We start from the raw sequence: 27,920 nt of genomic DNA, 5'->3' as shown, positions 1-27,920 counted from the left end.
GTTGTTCTCAAGCCCAGCTAGCTGCCTATTAGACTCATGGAAAGATGAATACAGTTATCCATTGCAGCCAAATCTCCACAATTGGAACTTTAGTGTCAGTTATTTTCCCTTTCAATTCAACATGTGATTCCACTCTGGTCAAAGGTGAGAACTAGGGGTTAGGGCCTCTTCTTGCCTAGGGCCAGCTGAGAATACAGGCGAGTCTCATTATTCATGGTAGTTATGTACTATAAAGCTGTACTGAATTAGTGCATACTGACCTACTGCTCTTGGGGACATACAAAATAAGGTCACACTCTGGTCACATTTCTAAAACCAATAAATATATAACTTGTTTTGTGTTTCTGTTTAAAGACACCTAAATTAATATGTATTGTTGAAGCATTAACAATGAACTCACAGCACTATAACTCATACCTGAGTGAAGCTTATCTAACCCACATTTTCTCTGTGAGACACATCACAGTTTTCCTATGCTTAGAAATACAAGATAACACTTCAGGACTATTTTAAACGGTGAAATCACCGACAAAAAGCATAAAAATGCAAAAAAAAAATTGGCACTAAATATACCACGAAAAGGACACTTGTTTACAGTATGAGAGCTGAAACAAGAAGGCAGAGCTCTGTCTTGTTCAACCTCAGCAGGAAACATACTCATTGGGCAACTCAAATTTTTCACTCCTCTGCACCGATCCACCAGTGACCATGAAAACATCAAAAGTAATTATTTGGGGGTTACAAATAAATTTTAGTGGTAGGTAGATTCCTGGTCTAACCAGGAAAATATGAAAAATTCAATTGTGTTTTGTATACATATTCCTAAATCATTCATAATCAATTTAGCTAAAGCCATGATATAAATGAACACATATTTTCAGTAATTATGAGAGATGTTGTTGTTTGTAACATTAATCTACCAAATCCATTAACCTGGACATTGTCAGGTATTTGCTTAGAACAAACGAAACTGATTATGCATCACAGAAAATACATACCTTCATGGCAGTAGCACTGTGAACACCCCAGAATGTCAATCTCTGAGAGAAAATTGGAAAAAAAAATAGATCATATATATAAATTCAACCAAAAAGGTCATCTAATGTCTGTAAACTTGAAAGAAAGTAACAAGGGCAGAAAATCTGAGTCTGAGTGACCTTTGAAGAATTTTTGCTTATTTTATATCTGTCTCCAAGGCTTTTGGTAGTTCTCCAGCCTGTCGGTTCAGCAAAGAGAGTGAGGGACAGAGGAAGGAACCCCTGTAGCATTCCAAAAAAAAACTGTCTTCCTTATGTTAAGCAACTGGAATTTCTTATTCTTTTGTTGGGCAGTTAGACATGAGCAAGGAGGGATAAAGCAGGTGCTGGCCACCTCTGGGCTCCACCTCCAAGGCTTAGTGACACCTTCAGAGTCACTTCCAAGGATTAACAGAACAGAAAGGCCTAGCCACAGAGCTGGCTCAAAAGCCACATGGGGACTTCAAGAGCTGAGCATGCACCCAAGGAGCGCAACTTGCCCTTACATACCTTCAAGGTCACAACAAAACTCATTACAAGTCATAAATATAGGGGCACCTAGGTGGCTCAGTTGTTGAGCATCTGCCTTCGGCTCAGGTTGTGATCCAGGGGTCCAGGGATCTAGTCATACATCAGGCTCCTGCAGGGAGCCTGCTTCTCCCTCTGCCTATGTCTCTGCCTCTCTCTCTCTGTGTTTCTCATGAACAAATAAATAAAATCTTTTTAAAAAGTCCATAAATATGCAATACAAAAAATAAATACAATTATAACCAAATGCATCATGGGTAGGCACATGCACAGAGGCCAAAATGTTCTATAACCACCAGCTGTCAATCGAAAAATGTCAATCAAAGCCAAATTTACATGTACGCAAAGCAGGCTTAAAAGGATGCAGCTAGAGCTTCTGGGGCCATTCCACTCTACTCTGACAGTGGCACACTTTCACTCTTGAAAGTGTACTATACTTATCTACTCAATAAACTCTGTCTCCCCATTCTGGTCTTGGGTCTCCAAGTCTTTGGTGCATCTGCGATAAGAAGAGAGCAATCGGGTATCACTTTTTCCAACCATCAAGAAAGAAATTAGGAAGATTATCAGGAGATCCAGGTTTCACACACAATGAAGCTCCATTGGATAGCCACTTCTATTGCAACTCTATCATATACTTGGTGACCAATATTCAAACTGTAGTTTGAGGAAATTTAATACGACATAGTGATACCTTAGAGGCGGATGGAGAGAGGATCAGTGGGTGAGACTTTGGGCCCTGTCCTTACCTCAAAAAGAGCTGATCAACTTTTCTGAGTTTCATACCTTGGGACTGAAATGGGAGGTGTTTTGGAGGAGAAAAGCTTACTGGTGGTGACAGGGAGTCTGGTGGTGATGCCTGGAAACAGTAAATGAAGCTTTACTTGTACCATCAGCTGTAGTAAGGACTTTCCTCTGGCCCAAGGAATCGAGTTTCAGTAAAAGTGTTTTCAGATTTTATTTATTTATTTATTTATTTATTTATTTATTTATTTATTTATTTATGGAGGAAGGAGCAGAGGGAGAGGGACAAGCAGGCTCCATACTGAGCCCAGAGCCCCATGCACAGCTCGATCTCGAGACCCTGAGATTATGACCTGAGCCAAAAACCAAGAGTTGGATATTTAACTGACTAAGCCACCCAGGCTCCCTAGTAAAAGTATTTTAAATTGACATTACCTCAAATCTCTCTGGCATCCCTGAGGCAATTTCTTCTGAGGAAGACCAGGAAAATTAACTTTTACCCTGCATAAATGCATGATTTTGGATATGACAGTGGCTAATCCCTTAAGATCCCAAGGCCCTGACTGAATCAAGAGACATACTTTTTAAAAAGTAAACGTGTCATGACAAAAAAAGTCCATATTTTTCCATATATTTGGAAAAGCATTTGGAAATCTCTGTGCTGAAATATCAGAACACGATATGTAAAGAATTCTTTAAACAGCAGAAATATTGTACCAGAGCTGTCTTAAATTGTTTCCTAACAAGGAAAAAATACAAGTAAAAAATTCCCAATTCAGGGTGGGCAGCTGCCTTTACTCCATCAGATTTTCATAAAACCAAATATTAGAAAAGTTGGGCAGGTTCTGGAAACAGTATACCTTTTTGTTGAGGGCAGGAAAGGGACTTCTGTGCTGGTTATAAATGAAAGAGTGCATGTGTAAAATCAGCAAATGAATGAAAGAATGACACACTGATTTACTCAGGCTGCAAATCAGACCACATTTTATAAAGTAAAATGATACTAAAACTTATATTTATATAATTTATAATTAAATTGATTTTTTAAATATCATAAAAATATTTCTGTAAAATATTTCCTGGTTACTGCTAAAATAATTTAATCTCTTCTCCTCTAAATTGCTAATTAGAATGTGCATTTTCCTGTGTATGACGCCTACTTGTGTTGAGGGTATATAGACAGGGAACCTTACATAGCCCTTCCCGACCATCAAAACTGGCACAAAATTTTAGAACTTCTTTAGTGCAGATGCTTTCAATTCGTTTATTCTTTCTCCCTCAAATGCAGTAAAAGCTCAAAAGGGACATATTATACTATGTGAGGTTTTTTTTTTTTTCAAATATAGAGTGGTCTAAATTTTTACTACTAATGATCTACCAAATATAATAATATTAATAATATATCAATATAATACCAATGATCTACTTAAAATATTTCAAGATGAAAGACTTATTATTTTAGTAGATGGATAAAGGTAAATAAGGCTGCAAGCATGGATTTTGAGTGATCTTTGATTTAATACTTTTTAGAAATGTTTTGTCTTTCAGGAATAAACTGGTAATTGCACATAAATGTGCTGTCTGTGGATCAGGAAGTAAGAATGATATTAAGATTTCATATCTGTGGAACACAGCAATGAATTGTAGAGAAAACCTGAGCTTCTTCACAAAATGAATTCCAAAAGCTGACCCAGGTTCTCAGGTGGAGCCAAGAACTGCCTGCGGGTCATTATGTTTCCTGGAACGTTGATGACAAGGTGGCAGCTCTGAGGAGCCAGCACACACGAAGCCAGCCAGGCTGAGCCCTGGACGTTCACCTGTATCTAGCCATGCTCAGGATGGGACTCCCACAGGGGAAGCCATCCCTCCATTCCTCCTCAGGCTCTCGGTGCCACCTGCCTATAATTGTGTTGCCTCTGCCGCCCTCTTGTGGGGGTTTTACTATCAACTAGTAACTGTGTCAGATCTGATTTGGCCGATGTCAAGTAAGTAAAATCATAACTATGAAAAATACAGACTTCTTGACAGATAGCAGAAAAGGCAGGTAATCTGTATTTCCCAGTGGGAAGATAGAACCATGGCTAGAATTTAGTAAAAACTGAAAGTATCATTTTTTTTTTAAAACAGGGAACAACCTAAAGAAGACTAACTGACCTTCTGGTAGGGAATATCCCCATTTAACAAAGGAGAAACCAAGATTCATTGTTATTACATTGCCCAATGTCACACAGCCAGCAGATGAACTTGGGGTCAGTTATCAATCTCTAAAATATTTATTGCACGGTTTCCCCAAGAGTTAGCATAGACAGTAATGACTAGAACCAACTGTTCTAACATGTACATTTTCTTATTTTTCCAACAAATGAGAAATGATTGCCATTGAAAAAATAGTTTGTTACAATTTCTAAGAGGAGGGGGCACACTGTCTCAGGAGGCACTCCACAGGAAATGCCAGAAGGCAGCAGGAACAAGGGGATCAGATAGGTGAAATCTTTATTATGGTTTCCATGAGAAAGGCAAGGCAAGGTATGGTAAGCAGAGCTAGAAGTGACTAGTTTGAATAATTTTAGAGGGCTCAGGAGCATGGAGGTTATCCCTAACTGCCCAGTATCTGGATCTGGGAGGTTAGTGGGAGGAATACTGTCTTCTGGGCTGGTCTCTCAACTAAAGAGAGGAGGTGATTCAGGTAGGGCAGGGGCTGTGGATTGCCTGGTTTACACATGAAAGGTGAGTCATTTGTTATCTCTAAGAATTGGCTAGTCCTGGGAGGGCCAGTCTCTCCCCAGTCATAGAGGCCCTAGAGGCCAGAGCATCAAAAATAGAGTAGGGCAGCCCGGGTGGCCCAGCAGTTTAGTGCCTCCTTCAGCCCAGGATGTGATCCTGGAGACCCGGGATGGAATCCCACGTTGGGCTCCCGGCATGGAGCCTGCTTCTCCCTCTGCCTGTGTCTCTGCCTCTCTCTCTCTCTCTCTCTCTCTCTCTCTCTCTCATGAATAAATAAATAAAATCTTAAAAAAAATTAGAGTAAATACACCAATTAACATATTCTCTTGAACTTAGAATGTGTGTGTGAATGAATGAAATCACTAGTAATAAAGAGAAATCATCCTAACTCTGATATTGGTATTAATTTATTATCTGTGTGATGTGATTAGCTGATAGTTTTATACATAGATGTTACCAAATATCAATCAGGAGGAAATATCAAAATTGATCTAAATATGAGCTGTTTTTTTTTTTGTTGTTGTTGTTATTGAAAACTGTAACAGGATCAAAAGCTTGAAGATAAATGTTTTCCAGAAAGGTTGAGATCATAATTTTTAACTTTTTCAAATTTATACTGAAAAAGATCTGTTTTAGGCACATGCTTTTCCAGCAGAAATTAGTTTTGTTTCCTTCTAAATAGTTTTTATTTTGTGTGCATATTTGTTTAAGATAATGTGCAGAAAGATATTTTATAGCAGAATTTGAAGAACCATTTGATCTTTCTTATCTATATACCTAGGTATTTGCTCTCTGTGTCCCCCCCCCAGTCATTCTGGTAACTTCTCTTTATTTAATTATGCTTTCTGATATCACTAACTACCATTTTCAACAATTTATGAGCAAAGATTGTAAAATCTCTAAAGAGTGTAAAGATTCTGTCTCTAGGTTACATTCTCCTTAACTGGACTCATGGTGTCTGAATAAAAACCTAAGTTTCTTTTCTCTCTCTGCTCCTCTCTCTCCCTCCCCTGCCCCATTTCTATATAGCCTATTTGTTCAATCAACCCTTTGGATTTAATTCACCATTCAATATAATTATTCTAGAAATATTTACTGTATGCAATTTACCTGCATTTTTGCCTTACCTTACAGAAAAATTAAACAGGTTGAGGCTCTTCCTGAAAAGTTGTTAAATTTTGGCAGGACTGTTAAGTGTGAATTGTGGAATTTCTTTTTCTTCAATGTACGTGATATTTTCCACTTGCTCCTGAACATCCATGCTCTACCCTCTACTTTGCACTGTGGCTGGGAAGGTGACCTTTATGGACTGCAATCCATGAACTTTCTGTCCCTATGGCTTCTGATTGAGATCAGCCAGTGGAAGCTCTGACAGGAGATCAGAGGTGGAGGAAAGAGGGAGGTTGTAGTATTTGTTCCCCTCACCTCTCTTCTGTGCAGTTCATCATGTATCCCTCTTCTAGAGGTTATGTGTCGGATGGCCCTCCCCATACAGTTATGCTCTTTGGCTTTCAACACTGCTTCTTTGCCTTGCCCTCTCATCCTAAGGGGAGTAATGGATCCTCGTTGCAGCTTGTACTGAGATGCTCTCTCATCCTTTGTAGGTGACACCTTTGTAAACGGTGACTTTATTACAGCTCCTCAATTACTTTGTTTGAGTGTGCCATCTGCTGTTTTCTGATGGATACGGCAGCAGTCAAGTTTTTTGGATAAAGGCTGGAGAGCAAAGCAAGTGTCCTAAGTAGGTTATAGAGCAGATCTTGCATGGGGCATTAACTGGGCTCCTTATGCCCACCCAGTTTGTGCCTGGCATCATCACGGATCATGGGTCCTCATTTATATTCGTATGTATTATGGTTCCAGTTCTCACGGACTGTACGGGGAGAGTACTGAACTTGTTTCTTTTAATTCAGTTCCTTTTTTAATTTAGGATAGCTTAAGCCATAATGTTCTATACAGGTTAATTCATGGTTTAAGCAACTTCAAAAGCTCTAACCATGGAACTTCATTCATATATTCACTCACTCATCCAAACTACAGGAGCACTGTGGGCTGTCATTTTCCAAACATGATGAATTAATCAGGTCATGTTTTGTTTTAAAAATATTTTGCAACTGTTTTGATGTGTGTCTACTTCCAAATTACAACCTATTACTATCTTAGTTTCCTCTTAAAATATAATTGGCGCTACTAATGTCACAAGATTTGGGGGAAACTCAAATATGATAATGTGCTAAATAGCTATGAAAAGTATCACATGCTATGCAAATAAATAGATTTTAATTTTTAAAATTTCTATTACTAGGTCTTATTCCTTCTAATAGTTTTACATTGATGAGGGATAGGAGCAATCTTATCTTCACACATAAGCAAAATACCTAAGGATTAGTGTAGAAATGGGATGATTTCTGCTTTTAGCCAGTCCATAATCTGTTTAAGCGCTGGGCTACTTTTATTTTTTATAAGGTAGGTTTTTAAGCTCAGTCCATGTGTTACATTCTGCAATTTATTTATCTATTATGTTTTAGAGAGGGAGGTGGGGGCAGAGGCAGAGAGAGAGAGAGAGAATATCTTAAACAGCCTGCATGCCCAGCGTGGAGCCCAACCCGGGGATCAATTTTACAACTCTGAAATCATGACCTAAGCTGAAATCAAGTTGGTGGCTTAACCGACTGAGCCACCCCAGGCTCTTTTATCTTTTTGATTAAAGTACTTTTGTTTGGGCGCCTGGGTGGCTCAGTGATGGAGCTCTGCCTTTGGCTCAGGTCGTGATCCCAGGGTCCTGGGATCGAGTCCCCCATCAGGCTCCCACATCAGCCTGCTTCTCCCTCTGCCAATGTCTTTGCCTCTCTTTCTGTGTCTATCATGAGTAAATAAATAAAATATTAAAAAAAATAAGGTGCTTTTGGTTATAACAGTACTACTCTAACTTAATTCACATTATATGTGAGCAAGTTACTAAGTAAAGGGATAAGCACCCGCTAAAATAAGTATTCAATCAACATTACTTCATTTTTATCTTTCTAGAAAGTCAGTTTTGTGAGTGTATGATTAAACATTGCCTGAGTAATAGATTATTTTATGGAGGATATTAATCAGTGTTGCAGCTTTTATTGATCATTTGTTGTGGACACATATTGTGGTCAACATTTTATATATATATTATATATTTTATATATATATATAAATATATTTACAATTTTATATATATATTTTTACGATTTCTGAAGAAGTTTGCATGGAATCCAAATTGCTTAATAGGGCAATGATCCAAGTGAGGAGCATATATTTAGAAATTACCATTCTTCACCTCTTTGAAGAGCCCTGTTGACACTTTTCACATATGCATTATTGTTTTTTAAATTGCTTTTGAATTTGTGTTTCTGCCAAAAGAGTACTTAATATTACCAGAATTAGAAACAAAAAACTGTGTTGTTGAAAGCTTAGCTGAATAAGGTCAGTTTGTCAAATGGCTGGTCTCAGTAATAAATGGCAAATAATATATACTTCTGTCTTATTTGTGAAGCTTATTATTTTACTCTTCCTCAATAGTGGGGATTAACCCTTAGGCAGTTGGAACAGTTTTAGGCTTATAATAAAAGTGTTGGTGAATAGCTTCATTTTATAATGTTATGTTTCATGCCTTATACGAATAATACCTATAGAGCCTTCATTATTCCATAAAACACATTATAAAGACACAATAATTTCTGGAAAAAGTATGATAATTATTGCAAGTATATCAATTAAAACCATGGCATGAAATCCATATGAACACATTTTAGCATAAAATAGAATAAACAAATTCTAAAGCAGCTCCAAGGTGACAACACAACGGTGGATGTGATGACGATGTGTCTCTTCTTCCTCACCTTTCAGATTTTGTGTTCTATAGATTGAACTCTGTCCCCCTAAAATTTATTGGTAGAAACCCTAACGCCCAGTGTGATGGTATTTGTAGATGGGAGTCATTGGATGGTAACTAGGTTTGGGTGAGGTTAGGAAGGTCTGACCCTCACGATGGGATTAATGTCCTTATAAGAAGAGACAACAGAGAACTTGCTTCCCTGTCTCTCTGCATCCACATACTCAGAGGACACAGCAAGCATGAGGAGAACTCATGTGTGGACACAGCAAGAAGCAGCCATCTGCAACCCAAGGAGAGAGTTCTCACCAGATACTGACCCTGCTACCCCTTGATTTGGACTGTCAGTCTCCAGAACTGTGAGAAATAAATTCCTATTGTTTAAGCCAGCCATTCTATGGTGCTTTGTGATGGCAGCATGAGCTAAGACGTTATATGTATGTAGTTTCTCAAGCTCCATGGATTTAATGTTTGCCAGAATCATTTTGCATATGTAATAAGCTATGCCTTTTATCTACTAGGTACAAAATTATTTCTATTATTAATTTTTATAGAAAATGAAATGAGGCATTAATTTCTTGGGCTGCTTTTATTTCATTACCAGCATTAAGCAATTAATTGCCACGTTAGGGCCCTTTTGGAGGAATACGTCCCATCTCCCAGTAAGTTTTCCTACACTCCAAACAGTTGCAGCATATGTAACAAGTGGAAAATAGCAAGATTCATTGAGATGAAGATGCTGGGTGGTTGGTAGGCACCATCACTGGCTAAGCTGTTCACTCCATCCCGCCTTTCAGATCAACAACCTACCTGACACTATCACTTAGTTTCATAGACATCTCAAGTCTAACATGTGCATGATTTGGCCACCCCAAACAACTCTTCCTCCAGTCCCCACCACTGGCAAAGATAAACAAAGCAGGACTCTAGTTAAAGTGGTAAGGATGATTTCAAACCATAATATATTACTTATACTATTAATAATAGGGAAATAATAATAATAATAATAATAATAAGGAAAGGGTCCAGTGTGAAATGAATTCAACTTTGATTCAGACAGAAAGGACTGGGCATTTGAAAGGGAGAATCAGAGAATAGGGAAGGAGTTAGTGGGGGCGGGAGGGGAACTCTGTAGTGTCAGGGAAATGAAAAATTATAAAAAGTAGGAAGAAAGGTTTAGACTATGTGAAATCCATCTGTGTTTGCTTCCTGGCACTTAATCCAAGTTAGGCTTCTACCCTCACACACTAGGAAAATAGGCCCTATCTTCAGATATTGGCAGGAACAAACACTACATTCTTTTGGCAGCCTTGAGTTCTCTCAGGTAAGTACTTTAAAAGGGGCTAGAGTCATAATAGGGATGCAGCCTTGAGCTGTCAGAATACCTTGGTGTTTGTTCAATTCTTTATAGGCCAGGATTAAGGCCTAGTCAAGAAGAGAGCTCGGAAGAATGTGGCTAGAGTTTGGTCAAGGAGAGAATATTTGTTACCATGTCATTAAAGGGCAAATCTAAAACATCAGTAAATCCTGAGGTCTATCCCTTAAAAACAAAATAATTTCACCACTTCTCACCATCTCAACTGTTAAATCTAGGTGAACACCACCATCTCTAACTTACCAGCAGATTTGCTTTCAGATCACCCTCCTTCTATGCTAACCCCCTTCAGTCTATTGTCAACACAGACAAAAGAGTGATCTTTTACAAATAAAGACCTATTTTGTAAGACTAAAGCTCCAAACCATCAGTGGTTTCTTACCTCACTCAGAGTATAAAGTCTTAACAATGGCCATTAAAGGCCCATGGTGATCTGCCCCAGTGCCCCTGCTCTGTAACCATTCTTAGACTTCCCTCTGGCTCAATGCACACCAGACTTCCTGGCATCCTTGCTGTTTTTTAAACAGGTCAGGAGGCTTCTGCCTTAGGTCTGTAGCTCTAGTTCCACCTGGAACATTATTTCTACAGGTAATTACACGTCTAACTTACTAATGTCCAGTCTTTGCTCAACCTCACCCTTTTTTCTTGAACAGCATAACCCTCACCTTCTTAATGAGGCTACCTGGAGTATCTCATTTAGTACCACAACTTGCTCTGTCACTGTTGCAGGGTTCTTGTCTCCTGGAGCCAAAGAATGAATCTCTTGGACACAAAGGGGTGAAGTGATAGTTTATTAAGTAAAGGTGAGAACAGAGAGAAAGCTTGTGAAAATTACACATCTTTTGTTCTGACAAAATCCTCTTTTTTTAAAAAAAATATTTTATTTATTTATTCATGAGAGAGACAGAAAGAGGGAGAGGCAGAGACACAGGCAGAGGGAGAAGCAGGTAGGAAGTAGATGCCAGAACAACTTTCTGGAGAATGGAAACCCACATCCTCTGACTTCTATGCAGCATCCTCCCTGGCACAGGGGGCCCAGTGTCACCTGGGGAGACGAGGGGAGACAGGAGCTGGGCTATGAAAGGACAGACTTCAAGTGATGCAGTTTTGGAGTGTTGGTGAGGTCCAAAGCCGACGGCCAAGAAAGAATTCTAGAGATGTCTTTGGTGCAAAAAGGTGATTTTACTAAAGCATGGGGACAAGACCCGTGGGCAGAAAGAGCTGCACTGGGGTCATGAGGAGGCGCCCATTATATACTTTCAAGTTGGGAGGAGGTTAGGGGTATTGTAAGTCTCTAAGGAATTTTGGAAGCAAGATTTCCAGGACTTTGAGGGGGCTCACTATTGTTAGGAAAAGGTCATTCATTATTATCTAATAAAACCTGAGTCATGAGACCCTTCCAATGTATATAGGTAGGTCATATGCTTGGGGGATGATTGCCAACATGAATCATGGGGGGTAGAGATACAGGAAGTTTCCAAAGGAATTTTTATATGTTAAAGTAGACTTATGTGGTCCTGGGGTTGGGCTACGATTGCCTTTTGCCTTTAGCAAAGTGTCAACATCCAGGCAGTTGAGTCCTAGAGGAATGTCACTCCACCTGTTATAAGGAGTTGTCAATGGGCTGTAAGTAGTAAGAAAATGTAATAATTTTTCTTCTGCCTCTGTTTCCCACATCATCACCTTACTCTCCCACCCCTGCTTTTGTTTTCCTTTGGTTCTGTAGCATTTTTCATCTCCTAACATACCATATGCTTTACTTATTGTCTTTACTTATTGTTGCTTGTTCTCCGTGTTAGAATGTGAGGTCCAGAAGAGCAAAGACATTTCCCCAACCTTGATGTATTTTTTTCCCATCTAAACTAGTGCTACATTATAGATGTTCAATAAATTTGTTTAAATAAATGAATCAATCTAAGTGAGATTTCTTAATGGTATAAAATAAGCTTCATTAATGTTGTTTTTCATTAACTGGTAGTCTCGTTATAGTGTTTAGCATATAAATAATTTCTATGAGAGTAGTACCCTCTGGCTCTGGAACTGAAGTTTGCTGAGGAGCAGTAAAATTTTACTGACTCTCATGTCCTGTGTCTCTCACCTCCCTTCCCCCTCCCCCTTTCTGTATAAAGGGAAAGCAAATGAGGTAGCAACAGATAGGAAAGGAAAACATAAATAAATCAGTGTTTATATTGTACTAGAAAATGCACAGGTTAAATGAATATCTAAATTTATAGTAAGACCAAAGGTCACCAAGATTTGGAAGAAATATCATAACCATAAAAGCTTAACATGGCGAGAAAACATGCATCTTGTGTAAGAGAAGTGAGGTGATTGGCTAGTCCTAGTCAAAACTGCATTTTCGGGATCCCCGGGTGGCGCAGCGGTTTGGCGCCTGCCTTTGGCCCAGGGCGAGATCCTGGAGACCCGGGATCGAATCCCACATCGGGCTCCCGGTGCATGGAGCCTGCTTCTCCCTCTGCCTGTGTCTCTGCCTCTCTCTCTCTCTCTCTCTCTCTCTCTCTCTCTCTGTGACTATCATAAATAAATAAAAATTAAAAAAAATAAAAACTTTGTCAAAAAGGAAAAAAACAAAACTGCATTTTCTGTCTATTTGTCTAGTTCTTTTCTGCCCTTTAAGCCATTTCCTTCTATAGTGTAAATCATTTTTACTATGTTTTAAAATGCTATGGTTGGGAGTGGGCAGGGAAGGGGAAACGCATTGTTAAAGAGACCACGTTCCTCAGCCAAGCCTGGGTTCTAATCTTAGCTTTGCGACTAACTGGGCATCTGTGGGTATGTGATACACAATTCTCCACCTTACTTTTTACATGTGTGAAATGGTGATACTAAGAGTATATACCTGATGAAGTTGTTTTGAGGAATGGCCCCTCGCAGCATACAGTGCCTGTGACACAGTGATCACTCTATAAGTAGCATGTTTTATATAATAATGGAGTGTTTTCTGAAAAGACAATGGATAAAGTACAAAGCAATTCTATGTTTACCTTTCTAAATTCTTGGCTGAGACCCTTGTAATAAAAAGTAGATTAACAAAAGAATAAACCCAGACATTTATTTACATGTATCCCCATAAATACATGGGAGATACCCATGGAAAAATGAATAACTTTCGGAGGTGACTCTAGCTTAGATACCATCTTCAGCTAAAAAGAAGAGGGAGAAAGGTGAGGAAAGACTAGCTGTGGGGACATACTAGGAAAAGCAGTGTAAGCAAGTACAAGATTTCGGGGCGCAGAGACGGGCTTCAGCAGTGCCAGGTGGGGCGGGGTCTGCGCCTGTGGGGAGGGCAGGGCCAGGCCACGGGGTCCTGGGGGGTCTGCAGGATTATTTTGTGTTGAGTCCATTTTTAATGTTCTGATCATCTGACAGGGCACCCAAGACCCCAACTCCCAATAAAAGTTGTGTTATTCTTATAAAACAAAACAAACAAACAAAAAAACAAATGCAAGATTTGTTATGTGGTTTTATTTATTTATTTATTTTTGTTATTGTTATGTGGTTTCTTTTTTTGTTTTTTTTTTGTTTTTTTTTTAATAATTATTTATGATAGTCACAGAGAGAAAGAGAGAGAGAGGCAGAGACACAGGCAGAGGGAGAAGCAGGCCCCATGCACCGGGAGCCCGACGTGGGATTCGATCTCGGGTCTCCAGGATCGCGCCCTGGGCCAAAGGCAGGCGCCAAACCGCTGCGCCACCCAGGGATCCCTGTTATGTGGTTTTAAATCTGCATCTTCTCCATTGATTAGGGGCCAACGCTGTCTCAGAGGAATAATCTTTGTTCTTCCTGGTATAGAAAGAGGAGAAGGACTTTTGTAAATTTATGCTGTGCTTTTAGGCAAATACAGGGAGAACAGAAAGCTTTTCTTTGATCTGCTTCTTCTCAATTGCCCTTAATTAAAAATAATCCTTATGCCAAAGTGGCATATTTTGGAATGGCATCTTCTACTGCCCTTCAGTGGGAATTTCCCTAGGCAGCTCTTTCTCTAAGAAAGAGACACTGCCAAGAAATGTGAAGGATTTGATATTTTATTCCACTTGTAGGCTAACAAGTAGCCTGCCACAGTCTCATAGAAGTTGACAGATGCATGAGATTCCTCTGTCAGAGACAAAGGATCTTATTACTCATCACGCCACAGGCAGCATGAGCTTCCAGCTCTCAGATTTTTGCTCCCAAGTCCCCCAGTGTGACCTGGAGCTGCACAAGCACCCATGGTTCGTTCGTATCAGAATGGAGGAAGTCCAAGTTTAGGAATGTCATGCTAGCAAACCAACCCAAATTTTGCCCTGGGGGGACAGATTATGTTTCTTATCCTGCAACAACTTTCTCTGCCCTTGAGAAAAATACGATCCCTATCTTTGAAACTATATGTGTGGACATGCAAGAGCCCCATGAAGACTTGACCCCCAACACACACAAATGCAATACAAGCGTAAGTCTATTATGATGAAAAAAATGTGCAAAAGTTCTGACCAGAGATTTAAACTCACATTGTAAGTGTAAAACACTCAATCCTTTCTGAGCATTTCTTTGAATATGTAGTTAATCAGTGAGAATAAAACCTTGGAACAATTTGTTTTGCTTTGTGGTGCATTATCACTTGATGCTCTAACAGTCATGTTTTTCCTCTTATCAAGTAGGTTTTATCCTCTCCCTCTATGTATTTATTCCAATAATCTAACCTCATTGCTTAAATTATTTCTTATCATGTTAGAGGAACTAACACAGACTTTCTCAAGAGTGGCTTGTGCATTAGCAATCTTCCTTTCTCTCTGCCTCTTCCTGATAAAATCAAGTTTCACAAGGTTCTTTCTCTGTAGTGTAACTTGCCATTATTACTCAGCTTTGCAGGGTTGAGTTTCTCTGCTGATAGCTAATGCTTTTCTCCCCCCACATCTTTATTCTTAAGAAACATTTTAGCAGTCGTCGTACTCCTGGGAGATACCACCTGGCGTTGTTCTGAAGCTGATGCTGCAGCTGCCCTGCTGTTTCATGTGTCTGTGTGTGCGTTTCTCTCCTTTTAAGGCCAGAGCCACAAAATTCAGAGAACAGCAGAACTGTCAATTGCTATTACTTAATAAATTAAAGTGACTGTTAAAACTTTCCACCAAGTGATAAAAACCGAGCTGTGCCCCCTCGGTGGATGGAATCAAGAGGTCCATCCAGAGGGTCATTGGTCCAGGTGTCAGAAAACATACAGGCCACCCTGTATTTTAACATATCAGCAATGAGTTTTTTTTTTCTATTAAGTGTATGTCTCGTGTGTAATTCGGGACATAGGTACATTAAAAAAAAGTCATTGTTTATTTGAAAATGAAATTTAACTGGACATCCTGTACTTTTATTTGCTAAATCTGGCAACTCTCTTCGCCATTTATCTACCAAACAAACTACAAATAGCTTTTTGTATTTTGGTAAAATTCCGCATCCGGTGGGGTTTAGGTCAGAAGGGCTCCCCTTGGGGCCGATAAAGGTCTCAAAGTTTTGATGATGTGACACCGACGCTACGCAGAAAAAATAATTGTGAGTAACGGAAAGTTTTGTAATTCACAGAGGCTGATTTGCAAGTCTAGCTCCAAAGAGCGCAGGAGGAGATGAAAGACGTCCCGGCCTGGCGGGCCTCGGGTTTTCGGGGACCCCCCGGCGACCCCGGGCATCCGCGGAGAAAGGAGAAGCTGGGCCGGGGCGGCCTGCCCGGGGACTGCCAGAGCTCCGGGAGCCCAGGCTTCGCCCCACCCACCGAGCCGGCCAATAGGAGCCGAGCAGAAGGGGGCTGGGCGCGCGCAGCCAATCAGAGATGAGATGGGTGGGACTAGACGGCGGGAAGGAGCGCGATTTGGCCGCTTGGGCTCCGAGGGGCGGGGCCCAGCCAATCGGGACCGAACGGGGCGGGGCTGGAGGCTGGGAAGGGGCGGTCGCCGGGGGGGTCCCGCGCAGGGCCGGCGCGTGTCGAGCCTCACCTGCGCCTGCACCTGCGTCTGCACCTGCGCCTGCACCTGCGCCTGCACCTGCAGCTCCGCCCTTCTCGCGGGAGGGCGGCGGGGGTCGCCGGCTCGGCTCGTCATGGCCTACCCGGGATACGGAGGCGCGGTGAGTCCCGGCTGCCAGCTGCGCGGCCCGCCCTGGGCCGCCGCCTCGCGGGGCGGGCGCGGGGCCTCCTCGGACGGCGCTCCGCGCGGGGTCGGGGCCCGGGGCCGCTGGGCGAGGCCTTGCGGAGCCCGCGGTGGCCGCGACTTCGGGAGTTTCCTTCCTGGACTGGAGGAACAAATGTGCCCTCTGCTAGTTCCAGTGATACTTTGTGGTCGACCCTCACTTCCTCAGCTTCTCTGGACGTCCTCTTTCTGATTTTTCGGCCGCTTCTCGTTTTCTGTCCTCTAATTTGCTTCAGAATAAATTAAGATGCGCATGTAGACATTTAGTCTCCTAATTTTTGCTCTCGCACCAAGGGCAACCTGTCGTAGACCTTATCGGTAGGTAGGCAGGGTTAGGTCAACTCTTTCTTACAGAACTGTTTATCCTGAATCACCTTGGAGAGTTGGAACTTGTAATGTGTGGTTTTATGCTCTTTTTAAAAATTCCTGCAGTTGGCCTTTTTGGGTCCCTTAGGATGGTCTTTTTTTCCTTCTTTTTAAAGAAGAAACTTTTAAGAAATCTCACCTATTTTTGTTTGCTTTTAGTCCATTATATTGCTTTAACATTTACTGCCTACTTTCCGGTACTTCATTGCTTCAAAATCTAGTTGTGCGTTTCCTGGAGTTTGAAGTCCATTTTCTGGAGCTGCAGCACCTCCTGGTAACCTCGCCCTTGCACATCCAGCCACGCAGCTCTTCAAACTCCTGGTAGTATCCCACCTTTTGACTCTCTCTCCCCATCGACCCCCAGTTTAGAATTCTTTTTTTTTCTTTTTGCCTTCTGGCAATCTCTGTTCATCCTTCAAGGATGCAGATCAAGAATTTTGTTCAATACGGAATAACAAACAATCTTGATACTTTTTTTCTCCTCCAGACTCATAAAAATGCTCAGTAAAATGCCTTTCTAAGGTATTAAAAACGTATACCCAGTCCCAAAGTGAAAAAAGTAGAGAGAAGCATAAACCACAGGAGGAAACAAACATCAGACTATCTACAGTTGAACCGTGGTCTCCTTTTTAGTAGGTGTTTGACCTTAACTGATTTAGGAAACCTCTTGAAGTTTCAGGTCCTCAGTGACAAAAAGGACATAGTAGTTTCATACCTCATACGGTTTTGGGGAAATCTAAGCACATAATGGAAAGTACTTGTACCTGGGCCATAAAACGCCCTCAGTAAGTATTAGCTGTGTATTATTTTTGTTGGTATTATTACTAATTTTGAAGACTGTTGTTGGAATTAATCACTCTATTGATCTGTTTATTGGTGTCTTGCTTTTTAAAAAATACATTTTTTTTTTCTGGTGGAGAAGATGTTTGCACTCTCTGGGGTTTCCCATGACTAGTTCACAATTTCATTGTGTTTACCATGTATTATTCTAAGTATGTGTCTGGAGTAGTATACTACTTCTTAGTTTGACTGCAGGTGAAATTTTTTTTTTTGCATTTTTTTGGTTTTTGTTTATTTCAGTGATGATGATGGTAAACAGTTAAAAAGTGTGCTTCATGTTCCTCTGTTAGATTAAGTTGTTGGAGGCTAGAGAGTTCTTTTTTTCTGCTTTACTTCTTTTGATGTTGAATGACACATTAATGAACTGAATTATGTCCTAATGCAGGACATGTAGGATTTTGTAGCTAACAGCATTTGGGATAGTGAATTTGGTTTCTTTTAATAATTCTTTCTATTCTTGCTTTTCAGTAGACTCCTCCTAAATGTTTTCTTTTAAACCAACTTTAGTAGTTAACAAGTAATATTTGTACTAATAACTTTATCCTTTTTCACTCTTATAGTTTGGAAATTTTAGTGGTCAGATGCCAGGAATGCAGATGCAAATGGGACAGCCATTGCCAGGAACAGGGCCAAACCTTCTCCCTGGTGGATACCCAGCGTATTCTGACAGTTATTCCTCAGCAGGAGACCCCATGTGGACATACTTCACTGCTGTTGCTGGACAGGTGAGATGTTAAATATATTGCACAAATATCAGTTTCTGAACGTGACTGCTATTTTTTTAAAGATTTTATATATTTATTCATTAAAGACACAGAGAGGCAGACACAGGCAGAGGGAGAGGTCGGCTCCCCATGGGGAGCCTGATGCGGGACTTGATCCCAGGACCTTGGGCCCTGAGCTGAAGGCAGACGCTCAACCGTTGAGCTACCCAGGCGTCCCAGTGATTGCTATTTAAAAGAAATGTCAACTCTATTACTTAGTGTGTTATTTTAAATGTATAAGAAATTTGTATTTTAAACTTATCTAGACTAATTTTTCAATTGAGATCAGAGATGAAGGTAGTCATAATTATTTCATTTTTAGAAGTCTGTTAGTATGATACCTGACCCATTGTTCATTTCACTTAGAGGGCAGACAGTGTAGTGCATGGCCACTGAGCCAAGAGGATTGAGGAAAAGAGATCTACATGTAACTCTCCTTGAGGAAGCTGAGACAGAGTAGCAAAAAGGAGACTTTTAAAATTTTGAATGGTTTTGGGAGAGACTTAAGTGGTAAAACCAATCAGGAAAAGGTAAAGAAAACAGAGCAGAATGGAGGTTCAAACATCAGATTAGTGAGAAGAGACAGATTCACATGTGAGCCTTAGTCACAGTCTGTATCTCTTTTTTTTAGACTCACAAAGGAAAACTAATGGAGTGGTTAGAATTTCACAGAACTCTAATAACACTTGAGTGTTCACTAGGTCTCATATGCCTGGCTAGAAATTGAGAATAGACACGGAATTATTGTATATGGTGGACGCTGTGTTGAGGTGACCTCAATTCCATTCATAACCTCTTTTCCCCTTCTGTGGTGGAAGTTGGAAAGGTCCTAATGCCATCCTGGATGCCTCTGAATCTAGTAAAGTTAGCCATGTGCCATAGGACTATTTACTAATAGGCCATTGAGATGTAGGCACAATTTCTTTAGGATACTTTCCTTTTCTAAATGAGAAAAGCTTTCCTGGGGAGCCAGTATTGGCCCTTTTTGCTCCTTAATTCTTCCTGCCTAGGAAGGGAACTTGAGGTAGGGAAGTGCAGCGGCAACAGGATATATGGAAAAATGTAAAGAGATTGATGGCATTATAAGGTTGCCATACAGTCCTGTTCTGTCTACCCTCAGACTTCTTGTACCCTACACCTTCATGGTTTAAACCTCTTTCATAATATTTTCTGTTGTTTGCAGCTAAATGCAATGCTAACTATTACATGATACCATTCTTATCGGCAAAGAACACTTAAGTAGTGTAATGCTGGGAATAAGTCTGTTATCTATAAATGACTATATTATAAATCTATTTTATAAAATTACAACTTAATATATAGGAACTGGGCATATTTATTTAGGGATTTTATTTGACTTCTGAACTCTTTCAGTGTTATAGTTATGAATAATGATTTGCTATGTTTGTACTACTTGATACTTGTCTTAAATTTTTCATAGTTTTGTGCTTTTGAACATTTATTTATTTTAGGGGGAGAGCGAGAATCTCAAGCAGAGTCCACACTAAACACAGAGCTCAACGTAGGGCTTGATCTCATGACCCAGGGATCATGACCTGAGCAGAAACCAAGAGTGTTATGCTTAACTGACTGCCCCACCCAGGTGCCTCTAGTTTTGTGCTTTTTAATAGTAAAACTCCATGAGGATATGGCCCTTGTTTTCTCCTATACCAAGTAAGCCCTAGGAATATATTAATCATTCAATAAATATATTGGATGGATGCATGAACTGTCTCATCTTCAATGTTTAATCTAAATATTAAGCAGTTCTTTTATATGTTGAATTTTGCCTCAGTTTAAAGAATCAGATGAGTTTACTGAACTCACTTCTGGATCTGTATTTTTTTTGACAGGTCTCATAATTAATGATGTTCTATGAGAAATGTCCAATTAAAGGTTCTACATCCTTTCTATTGGATGACAGTTTTTGAACAGCAATGATTCAGTCATCAGTTGAGTAGGGGAAATTCTGGTTTGTCCCTTCACAAATACACATACACACACGCACACACACGTACACATGTCAGTAACACCAACAGCTTTAACTTTGGTGTGCATGCTGCTTCTACTTTTTACATAGTTGCTCTGTGAGGTCGGCAGGATGCAGGTACCCTTTTATTATAAATGAATAAATGGAAATTAATATTTAGTAACTGAACAAATAGGACTTGAACTTGGGTATCATTTCAAAATCTTGCTGTCTATTAACCTAACCAATGGCAACTAATTTTTTATTAATTATCTAACTAAAGCTCTTATTCAATTAGAAAATGCAGTTTTCACCACTAATGTGATTGTTAGGGTTTATAGAGTTGGTCATTATCATTAGCTTAAGTTGCAGTAAGATGATACAAAAAGATCCCTTGGATTTTCTCCATATAATTTAGGAAGACATTACTTGTTAGTCAATTAAGGTAAGATGTTTTCATAAAATGTATGAAATATGAGTATGAAGTAGTATACTAGACAAATGCTTTCTGATGGTAATAACTTGTAGAAAAGCTGTTCAAGTTGTTTATGGACCCCCAAAATTCTGGAAAAGCACATGTAAAATAGAATTTCATTTATTGATTAGATTTTATACTTTTAAATTTAATTGACACTTGAATGGGAAGTTGTAATATTTTCAACCTTTTGAAATAATAAATGGACATGGCCACAACAATAGTCAGAAATGACTATAGTTGAATCAAGAACCAATCGTAATTGTCTTCATTCCACCAGGCAACCAGCCTGCTTTGTACTACATACTGTGCTGGACTTGGGGATGCAAAGATGAGTGATACTCAGATCCTGCCTTAGAATCTCTCCACCTAGTCAGGGAGGTAGACATTCAGGGAATGATGATGGTACAGGGAAAGAAATGCTAAAGGTAAACAGGCAAAAATTATTGCACTCAACATTCTCTGATCCTTTTTTAAAGATTTACTTATTTATTTGACAGAGAGAGAGAACGAGCATGCAAGAGCACACACACACAAACACAGCAGGGGGAGCAGCAAGCAGAGGGAAAGGAAAAAGGAGAAGCAGGCTCACCTAGGAGCACAGAGCCCAACACAGGGCCTCTGATGGGCCCCCAGGCTCAACCCCAGGACCCTGGGATCATGACCTAAGCCTAAGGCAGACACTTAATCTACTGAGACACCCAGGTGCCCCAGCATTCTCTGATCTTTATGCTTGTTCTCTCTGTCTAGAACAGCACTGTCTAAAATGAACATCATAAGAACTACAAACATAAGCCACATATGAACATTTAAAAAAGTTTTAAAAAAGGTGAAATTAATTTTCATAGTATATTTTTTAACCTAGTGTATATCAGAAATACTAATATACCAATATGTAATCAATATAAAAGTTATTAATAAGGTATTTCATTTTTTTTGTTGTTACTGAGTCTTTGAAATCCAGCTTGTATTACACTTACAGAACATCTCAGATCAGACTAGCCATGTGAAAGTGTGCTGTGGAATATATGGCTGATGTCCACTGTATTGGACAACTCAGGCCAAGAACACTCCTCCAACAGATATCTGCATAGCTTGCTCCTTTACTTTCTTTAGATCTTCCTTGAAACTCACTGTATTAATGAATAAGTCAATTCACCCTATAAGTAAATTCATTTCTCATTGATTCAGTTATAGGGGAATTTACTTTTTCAGCCTCAGTGAGGCTTTCTCTAACTGTGTAAAGTAGCATTGGTCTACTCCATTGCTCCCGTGCACACACTCTGTATCACTTTCACTCTGTTATCTTTTTTCCCCTTAGTACTTATTACCACCAAATGTAATTTTTGATTTATTGTCTCTCTTCCACCACTAAACGGTAAGCTCTGTGAAAGCAAGGAATTAGCAGTGCTTGAATATAGTGGAGTACTCAATAAATATTTGTTAAGTGAATGATTTTTTTAAATGGAAGATATTTGTTCATTTATATCTCTGCATTTTCTTAACATACTTGTTTCTATGATTATTTTGTAAGATTAATTTCGTCTTGTATGAATTTGTTCTGCAATTGTTGCTTTTTGTTGTCTTTCTGAATATTAGATTTATTCAGATATTTTGGGATTTTGGTTTCTAAATCTATCTCACATGGAGTTTTTGTTTATTTCTTCCCTCCCTCTTTTTGTCCTTTTTTATGTGATCCCTCTATCCTCATGCCAGTCTTCATTATCTAGTGGTTTTGTGATTGTCTCCACATAGATTGTATCCAGAATCAGATTTTATGACAGTTCAAGGCTCCTTCCTGGCAGTGGCATTGCGGATCTCATCAACAAACTGGGGATAGCTTAGCTGAGCATTTTAGTCCTACTTACCTAAGCCTTCAGCTTCTCAGAAGTGGTGTCAACAGGCAATAGTCTGTAGTATATTTTGATTTGTTTTGCCTCTTAACATGAGTAGAGCATCCTAGGATCCCATCTCATTCCTTGCATTCAAACAGTGAGGCACTCACATTCCCCAGGCCTTATGAAGTCCTCAGAAGCAAACCTCCTGCCCCTACTGCATATCTGTTCTCACTCTACTTCCTAGTTTTTGCTTCTGTGTGATGTACCCAAACCCAATTTAGGTTTGGAATTTCATATATATAAATTAGCTTCATACAGTTTTAAAAATAGAAACTATTCAAATAAAGCAATGAGCCTCACATTTAGAGAAATAAATCTTTTTTTCCCTCCCAGTTATTTTCTTTCTGAGTTTCCATAGAAGGTCCCCTAACTTGCTGTCATATTGCTAAGCAGATGAATGTCCAGCTAGGGTAAGGCAGGTGAGAGACTTACCTTTAAATTGAATGGGTTTTAAAAAATTTAGTAATCATGATATATAATGGTTTAATCCAATACTAAAAAAAAAAAAAACAAAGTTAACACAAAAATCTATGATGAATAAATATCCAATTCTTTTTGAGATTTTATTTATTTATTCATGAGAGACACAGAGAGAGAGGCAGAGACATAGAGGGAAAAGCAGACTCCCGTGGGGAGCCCTATTGGGACTTGATCCCAGGACCCTGGGATCCTGTCCTGAGCTGAAGGCAGACACTCAACCACTGAGCCAATATCCAATTTTTTAAAAAAAATATTTATTTTTGAGAGAGAGAGTTGGGGTGGGGAGGGGCAGAAGGAGAGGGAGAGACACACAAGTAGACTCTTTGCTGAGTGTGGACCCCCACTTAGGGCTCAATCCCTAGGATCATGACCAGAGCTGATATCAAGAGTCAGATGTTTAACCCACTGAGCCACCCAGGCACCCCAATAAACATCCAGTTTTTGAATCCAGGATCTGACCCTGTGGTTGCACCATTCACCCCATTTACTTCCTCTTGATATTGACCCTGTTTAAGTCTGTAAAGCCCGTTTGACTTAGGTGACAATTTTACATTTGTAAGTTATTAAAGTGTGGGCAGCCCGGGTGGCTCAACGGTTTAGCGCTGCCTTCGGCCCACGGCATGATCCTGGAGTCCCGTTTCCCGGGATCGAGTCCCATGTCAGGCTCCCTGCATGGAGCCTACTTCTCCCTTTGCCTGTGTCTCTGCCTCTCTCTCTCTCTCTCTCTCTCTCTCTCTCATGAATAAATAAATAAATAAAATCTTAAAAAAAAGATATTAAAGTCTATACCAGTTTACTAACCATGTTTTAGTCTCTTGTTTCTGAAAGGTTAACCCAAGTATTTAGTGGGACAACTAAAGTCAAATGATTTTATATTTTAGTGACTTTACTTACATCTGTCATAAAAGTTTTGTGATACCAAGAGTTTACAAAAGATCAGAACTTATATTACACTGGAACCTTTTTTTTTAAAGGATTTTATTAATTTATTTGAGAGAGAGAGTGAGCACACAGGCATGGGGAGAGGAGTAGGGGGGAGGGAAAGGAACAAGCAGATTCTGAGTTGAGTGCAGAGCCCTACATGAGGCTGGATTGCAGGATCCCAAGATCATGGGCTGGATGCTAGGATCCTGTGATCATTACCAGAGCTGAAAACAAGAGTCCTATGCTCAACTGACTGAGTCACACAGGTGCCCTTGCACTAGGACCTTTTGATGAATTTAATGTAAATGTTTTGAGTTTTATTGCATTTAATTCTGAACTCTGATAAAATAATAAACTTGGTTTTTCATAGGAAGATTACACATTCAGTCTGAAGTACAAGACATATGGACAGACTGCACTCCATCTTGTAGCAGTGCAAAACAGCGTGGGGAAGGAAGCATAGGCCTTGCAGATAAATAAGCATGTAGCAATCTGATGCATGGAATTTAAAGCTCTTTTTTTATTTTGTGGGAGAGAAAATAGTGAGATGTGTTTCTTAGTTTCACTCTATTCAAAAAAGTTTAATGAAGACTAAAATATTCTTTATATTCCTTAACTCAAATTTATAATGGCTTTTTGTGTGTGTCTTATGAACCTGCTAGTTTTCAACTTTGCTTCCTCTATAATCTTTGTTCTTTCTGTACAAAAAAAATTTCCATACTCTTCAGGGTCTCTTTTGTGTCTTTGGATTTGCAGAATCCAGAGAAAGGTCCTCTGTACACCTAGTGGACTTCTGTGAAATCCTATAGAAGAAGCTCATATTTGAACAGAAATTATCATCTGACTACAAAGGATTGATTTCCTTACTTTTAATTGGATTGATCAAAGTTTTTGGTAAATTCCAATTGCCTTTTTCTAGAAAGTTTTAAATTTGAGCCTGTTGTTGGCACAATGCATTATTTTTAAAAATGAAAAATTTGATGAAGCTTAGAATTCTCACTAATTTTATTCTCAGGTATAGTATCATTTTTCCACTTAAGAAAAGTTAAAGAAAGGAGTAATTTATAACCATGTTATCTTTAGTGTACTAGAAGATAGAAGACATTTTTAAATTAAAAATGAGGGCAGCCCCGGTGGCTCAGCAGTTTAGCGCCGCCTGCAGCCCAGGGCATGATCCTGGAGACCCTGGATCGAGTCCCGCATCAGGCTTTCTCCGTGGAGCCTGCTTCTCCCTCTGCCTGTGTCTCTGCCTCTCTCTCTGTGTGTGTCTCTATGAATAAATAAATAAAATCTTTAAAAAAATTAATTAATTAAAAATGAGAGAAAAGTAATTTCCTTCTTTTGCTTCTGTTTTAATAATTTGTAAAAAAAAATGTCTTTCAAAATTTACCCTTCAATAATTGACAATAACCTGGCATCTGTGCCATCATTTCATTGAGATACTGTTGACAGTGGCAGCTGTAGACTTCATTGATTGTTTTGTTTTGTTTACTGATGACATCTTCTCAAACATGTTAGAAATGTGTGCATGGAGGGAGGGGCAAGATGGCGGAAGAGCAGGGTCCCCAAATCACCTGTCCCCACCAAGTTACCTAGATAACCTTCAAACCATCCTGAAAATCTACGAATTCAGCCTGAGATGTAAAGAGAGACCAGCTGGAATGCTACAGTGAGAAGAGTCCGCGCTTCTATCAAGGTAGGAAGACGGGGAAAAAGAAATAAAGGAACAAAAGGCCTCCGAGGGGGAGGGGCCCCGCGAGGAGCCGGGCTGAGGCCGGGGCGAGTGTCCCCAGGACAGGAGAGCCCCGTCCCGGAGGAGCAGGAGCTGCACCAACCTTCCCGGGCGGGCGGAAAGGGGCTCGCAGGGAGTTGGAGCAGGACCCAGGAGGGCGGGGATGCCCTTGGGCTCCCGGGGACACTGACACCTGCGAGCGCAGGGGAGTGCTCCGAGCTCCCTAAGGGCTGCAGCGCGCACGGCGGGACCGACCGGAGCAGCTCGGAGGGGCTCGGGAGCGGCGCCAGGGAGGGAGCTGCGGGGCGGGAGCGCGAATCCACCAGCGCAGGCCCCGGAGCACAGGGCGCCGGGACACAGCCCAGGATCCGGCCTCCCCCTGGGACAGGCAGAGGCCGGAGGGGCCCAGGACAGCGAGGACGCTCCTGCCCGAGCTGAGCAGATCAGCGGCCCCGCCCCGGAGCCTCCAGGCCCTGCGGACGGAGAGCCGAGAGCCCCGAGCCCCGTAGTTCCTGCGGGGGCTGACTCCAGGCTTCCAGAGTTGCCATAGCAACTGCTGCTGTTCCTCCTGGGGCCCCACGGGGTAAACAACCCCCGCTGAGCCCTGCAGCAGGCTGGGGCAGAGCAGCTCCCCCAAGTGCTAACACCTGAAAATCAGCACAGCAGGCCCCTCCCCCAGAAGACCAGCTAGAGGGACCAGTGATACTCCCCCGTGTTCCAATACAACTTGTTTTTGGCCACTCTGCACTGAGCAAAATGACTAGAAGGAAAACCTCACTTCAAAAGAAAGAATCAGAAACAGCCCTCTTTCCCACAGAGTTACAAAATCTGGATTACACTTCAATGTCAGAAAGCCAATTCAGAAGCACCATTATACAGCTACTGGTGGCTCTAGAAAAAAGCATTAAGGCCTCACGAGACTTCATGACTGCAGAATTTAGATCCAATCAGGCAGAAATTAAAAATCAATTGAATGAGATGCAATCCAAACTAGAAGTCCTAACGACGAGGGTTAACGTGGTGGAAGAACGAGTGAGTGACATAGAAGACAAGTTGATGGCAAAGAGGGAAACTGAGGAAAAAAGAGACAGACAATTAAGGGACCATGAAGACAGATTAAGGCAAATAAATGACAGTCTGAGGAAGAAAAACCTACGTTTAATTGGGGTTCCCGAGGGCGCCGAAAGGGACAGAGGGCCAGAATATGTATTTGAACAAATCCTAGCTGAAAACTTTCCCAATCTGGGAAGGGAAACAGGCATTCAGATCCAGGAAATAGAGAGATCCCCCCTAAAATCAATAAAAACCGTTCAACACCTCGACATCTAATAGTGAAGCTTGCAAATTCCAAAGATAAAGAGAAGATCCTTAAAGCAGCAAGAGACAAGAAGTCCCTGACTTTCATGGGGAGGAATATTAGGGTAACAGCAGACCTCTCCACAGAGACGTGGCAGGCCAGAAAGGGCTGGCAGGATATATTCAGGGTCCTAAATGAGAAGAACATGCAACCAAGAATACTTTATCCAGCAAGGCTCTCATTCAAAATGGAAGGAGAGATAAAGAGCTTCCAAGACAGGCAGGAACTGAAAGAATATGTGACCTCCAAACCAGCTCTGCAAGAAATTTTAAGGGGGACTCTTAAAACTCCCCTTTAAGAAGAAGTTCAAGTAACTCTGAACGTGAATGGGCTTAATGACCCCATCAAAAGGCGCAGAGTTTCAGACTGGATAAAAAAACAGGACCCATCTATTTGCTGTCTACAAGAGACTCATTTTAGACAGAAGGACACCTACAACCTGAAAATAAAAGGTTGGAGAACCATTTACCATTCAAATGGTTCTCAAAATATACCCTAAAAACTACAGAACACTTCTGAAAGAAATTGAGGAAGACACAAAGAGATGGAAAAATATTCCATGCTCATGGATTGGCAGAATTAATATTGTGAAAATGTCAATGTTACCCAGGGCAATTTACACGTATAATGCAATCCCTATCAAAATACCATGGACTTTCTTCAGAGACTTAGAACAAATTATTTTAAGATTTG

General features: G+C 40.5%; 1 protein-coding gene across 4 annotated transcripts in view; it reads left to right on the top strand.

Annotated features, from left to right (window-relative positions):
* The window catches only part of GCA (grancalcin), a 57,059-nt gene that overhangs the window by 6,508 nt on the left and 22,631 nt on the right, over positions 1–27,920 (top strand). For 3 of the 4 annotated variants that reach the window (XM_055307889.1, XM_055307888.1, XM_055307887.1), the window contains one exon: positions 18,189–18,353. In XM_055307889.1, the coding sequence (XP_055163864.1) occupies positions 18,210–18,353 (144 nt within the window). In that variant the 5' untranslated portion in view covers positions 18,189–18,209. Of the gene's footprint in view, positions 1–16,203; positions 16,361–18,188; positions 18,354–27,920 lie in introns of those variants that run through there. The other variant, XM_055307885.1, reaches the window with a different exon arrangement.

This window comes from Nyctereutes procyonoides, unplaced genomic scaffold (assembly GCF_905146905.1).
Source record: "Nyctereutes procyonoides isolate TBG_1078 unplaced genomic scaffold, NYPRO_anot_genome, whole genome shotgun sequence".
Lineage (NCBI taxonomy): Eukaryota > Metazoa > Chordata > Mammalia > Carnivora > Canidae > Nyctereutes > Nyctereutes procyonoides.
Note: the sequence above shows the minus strand (reverse complement) of the source record. Positions and strands in the feature narration are given on the sequence as shown.